At 46.0% G+C, this 4,578-nt stretch overlaps 1 protein-coding gene across 1 annotated transcript; it reads right to left on the minus strand.

Annotated features, from left to right (window-relative positions):
- Window positions 1–527: 527 nt before the first annotated feature.
- Rpl11 (ribosomal protein L11) lies at window positions 528–3,949 on the minus strand. The gene is made up of 5 exons (XM_047542215.1): window positions 3,780–3,949; window positions 2,718–2,824; window positions 2,043–2,174; window positions 1,024–1,134; window positions 528–606 (listed from the first exon to the last, which is right to left on the minus strand). Exons 1-5 carry the CDS (start codon window positions 3,901–3,903, stop codon window positions 577–579), a joined length of 504 nt encoding a protein of 167 aa, XP_047398171.1. The 5' UTR covers window positions 3,904–3,949; the 3' UTR covers window positions 528–576.
- Window positions 3,950–4,578: the final 629 nt, after the last annotated feature.

Raw genomic sequence — 4,578 nt, forward strand, 5'->3', positions numbered from 1 at the left:
CCTCCAAGATAGACAAGAAACTGAGGCAGATTCCTAACTCACTAAAGACAGGTCTGGGAATCAAATCCAGACTGCTCTTATTTACTTACATTGCTTCTCAAGAACGCTACAGATTCTCATTTTAAAGGTGACCCACGTCTGAAGTTGAGTCAACATTTAATCTTGAGGTCAAACCAAAGCCTGTGATCTATCCCCTACACACCAAATCCCTGAACACAGGGGAGCTCCCAGGACCAGTGGAGTGAGTATTGCACCCTGCCTTTAATCAAGACCCTAAATTCAACACTACCCGTAACCATACTCTCTTCTCTAAAACCAGTTTACATGGGACTACTGCACCACAGCATTATCTACAAGGGTATGGTAACCATAGGCAACACTTGGACTTGGATCTGCCAAGAAACACTGGCATCCAAACAGAGGACAACAGGGTTGTTACCAGCTATTCCCATCGAAGCTTTAAGTGGCTTGAGGTCCAAGAAGTTGAATATGGCCAGGCTCCTTTCACAGAACACACAACAGTTATGTACATTTCACTGAAAATGTTTTATTGGCCTTTTGGATAGAAACGGGAATTTATTTGCCAGGAAGGATGATCCCATCATACTGAAAGAGAAGAGATTTTTATTTTTTTCAGAAAAGGAGGCAATAGCAATGATTGTAGCAAAGGCTAACATCAGAGAATTCAAAACTAAAAACTAATACATGAACTTGTGAATCCCACATTGTTGCTGGATTAAATGGGAAGCCAACTAATAACAGCTGCTACACTGTACTCATTGCACTATACCTGAGAAAAGGGGGTTCCTTTTAAAGCCATATTCCTCCCCTTCCAGCTACCCACACTCACAGCTCTGGGTGTTCTTTTAAACCACCAACCCCGGAAACCCACATTTGCCAGCTGCCCAAATACTCTCTTTAAAGAAACTACCCACCAAATAGTGCCATATTTTGCACCCCCAATCCCAACTCCATCCACCAACACCACACACCACCACTTTGCTTGAGATCCATCAGCTTTACCTTCTGCTGGAACCAGCGCATGGCCTCCTCTTTGCTGATTCTGTGTTTGGCCCCAATGCAGCCTGTCCTGCGCTTCTTGTCTGCGATGCTGAAACCTGGCCTACCCAGCACCTGTCCCAGGAATAACCAACAGTCACCTACCCAGCTCAGTGTCAAGAGCAGACAAACAAGACTCACACATTGCAGACGGATCATCTGGCAACCCTGTGGGTTTCTAGAGCAAGACCCAGGATGATCTGTGTCTGACAGAAGTCATTAGTATCCCAAACAACCTAATGCCATAAAATAGGCTTGCTGCAGAGGCTGGAACTTTCAGCACATTTCTCCTTCCCTACCGAACTTCCAAAGGTGCTGAGGAATCTCCAGTACTGGTCCCTAACCTCCAAAGCACTTTTCTTTAAAAATAAATAAGTTAAAATGCTTCCCAAAGGTGTGCTGCCCCAATCTTTCACAAGTACCCAATTCTCATTACTTTTGGGTTACCTATGAGGGTGCCTCCACCATTCAGGTTCCATACTAGTCAAGCTTTCTGCTTCCGGGTATTTTATGTTTGAACCAAAATCATTGCAGTAACAAAAATGGCCACTACTACATTAAAATCCCCAAGCATACAGTTTCATCACCCAAACCTGGTTCAATGTCATCTGGGTGGAAGCCACATCTCTCCAGGATCCATGGGAAGTAGCTGAGAGCAGCCTCAGTGCAGCCAACTCCCAGGCCCAACGCAGCACCAGTATCTCTCAGAAAATTTCCAATTTGCTGGTTGTATAGGTTTCCTTTATCCCCCTTTAGGCCATGTTGGCAACTGATCTCAGACTGAAAGATTCACAAGTCTGTTCTGGCTGTACTTCTACCCTTGCCATACATGTGGCTCATCTTCCCAAGGGGGAAGACACAGGCAGACAATACTGAGAGCTTTAACCCAACATCTGAACATCAAGCTGGCACAAAATAAAAATGAGTAGCCAACTCCCCTCTCCTCACACAACAGGAGTGGGAAAAAGATTAAATATTCATACCACATAGAAGTCCAGACCGTAGATACCAATGCTTGGATCATATTTGATGCCCAGATCGATGTGTTCCTGGATCCCAAAACCAAAGTTGCCAGTATCCGAAAAGTTATTTTTCCTTAATTCATACTCCCGCACCTGAGGGAAAAAATGCAGCAAACTCACGTTACTTTTAACTACCCCCAAAATAACTAGCTCAACCTGTAACACTCAGCACCCAAAACAAAACTACAATTTAACTTTGTAAGCAACACAATCTCGAATTTCCCCACTACACCAAATCACACATCCTACCTATGGATTTCATAGAAACTTCCCGACTTCTAAGGAGCAGAGAAAAACTCAGCAGAAGCATCAAAATGATTCCCAGACTCTTGGGCATCTATCTCTCTCTAATTCCCCACCCCCCTCACTACTTCAGGGCTGAGGACCAAACTCAGGTCCTTGCATGTGACAAGCAAATGCTCTGCCACTGAGCTAATTCCCACCCCACACTGGCATCTTCTCAACCACCAAAGAAAATAGTTTAATCCTGCTGAGTATAGACAGTCTTATAGAAGCTAAAATGTATATGTGCAGGACACTAAAGAATAGCACATTAAATGCTAACCAAGACCACTGCAATTATCTACATGTTAAATAGGTGCTGATCAAAATGCCCTGAGAGAGGACTAGCCTCACCTTTAGACCTTTCTCCAGAATTTCTTCTGCCTTGGCCCCACGAACTGTGCAGTGAACAGCAATCTTTTCATTTCTCCTGATGCCAAAGGATCTGACGGTGTATCTAGCTGCAGGTAGGGGTAACAAGGAGTTAGGTGTTGTCACACTGCACTCATCTCTTCCCCAGAATGCCATCTCCATACCCAAGAGAGGCACCAAATATCTATCCACATTCTAAGTGCTGGTGGTCTATCAATTTCACCTATAACGCAGAAAACAAATTTTCCAACTTCCAAGTAATCCAGTCACACCTCTCCAATTAAGAACTCAAAACCATAATGTCTCCAAAAGGTCAAGTTCATAACCACAACAATGTTGATGAGGTACTAGTACCAAGACAATCATTATACTCCTAAGAAAACAAAACACTATTGATAACAGTCAATATTTACTAAAAGCTTATTGCATTGTTATCCTCATTTTAACAATGAGGTTCTGAGAAGTAAATTAACTTCCCCCAAATCACAGCAGGTAATAAGATACAGGATCTGAACCCACAGATTCAACATCTTCCACTATCCTTCAAGCAATGGAGCATACACTAACTCATTTTATCCTTCGAATTTTATGAAAAAGCAACTACTATAATCCCCTTTATGCAAATAAGTACACAGAGGCTCAATGAACCAAACTCACACAGTAAGAAATGGTGAAGCCATAATTAGAATCCAGGAATCTTCAGTATACAGACCCCAGTTACCACCTCACCTGCTAATCAGACCTAATGCTCTTTCCTATGGTCCTCTTTTTCAAGGAGGATATGAGGTAGAGTAGGACTATGGTCCTATCCTACTTCATTTCTTCTGTACTTGGGTCAGTGTTAGTTGAAGGTTTGCTCACAGAAAGGTGGTATGCCTCACCACAACCAACCTCCACAGGGAGGATGCTTCTTTCAGTAGTTCATTAACACTAAATTTAAAAATATGTCAAAGGTAACATTCTAAAGAGGCCAGACAGCAGTACTATTAATAAACCACCAGGTGAACCAAACCCCCAGGCCCCTCTCTGCCTGCCACTACTCACCTTTGGAAAACACAGGAGTCTGGCCTGTGAGCTGCTCCAACACCTTCGCGGCCCGGGTCAGTCTGTCTCCACTCTCCCCCACACAGATGTTGAGGCAGAGCTTGCGGATGCGAAGTTCCCGCATGGGGTTCTCCTTTTCGCCTTGATCCTGCTGCCAACAGGGTAGCACCGCAGTCAACACACTCACAGCCCGATCACAGCCGAGACCCTAGCTTTTACTACTTCCCACTTGGGCGCCCTATACTTTTGGCCTCATTCTAAATCCTAAAGAAAGCCCTACGGGTTTAAAAGGTGTCACTGTTTGCCTGGGAGACAGGAAGGAGGCCAGCTCGGGACCACGTCTCTTCCTGCACGCGCGGCGTGGGTGAACACTGAGGGGGAACCCCAAGGGGCTCAAAGCGTAGGGTCAAGGCGAAGAGCGTCCGCATGTGAGGCCGAATAATAAGAGAACAGACTTTAAATGCAGAGCAAACAGGAAACACGTGGTTATACGACTTCTCCATCGCATTCTGAAGTTGTCCGCGGGCTCGGGCCGAAGGCTAGCGCCTTTCTAATCAGAGAAACTGGCCGAGGTTCCCCAGCACCTGGCAAGTCTCACGTCCCCGGGGCTGGAAAGGACCTGGACCCCATGTCCTGAGACCGTCCCCTCGCTCCGCCTGCCCGTACTGCTGCCCACGGGTCGTGCCCCTGAGCTCTCGGGGCGGCTTCCCCGAGCCTGCTCCTAGGAGTACGGGAGATGACAGGGCCCAGCCCCGTGCCCTCAGCCCGTACGGCCCCGCCAGTTTCGGCTCGAGCAGCT

The sequence above is a fragment of the Sciurus carolinensis genome, chromosome 1 (assembly GCF_902686445.1).
Source record: "Sciurus carolinensis chromosome 1, mSciCar1.2, whole genome shotgun sequence".
Classification (NCBI taxonomy): domain Eukaryota; kingdom Metazoa; phylum Chordata; class Mammalia; order Rodentia; family Sciuridae; genus Sciurus; species Sciurus carolinensis.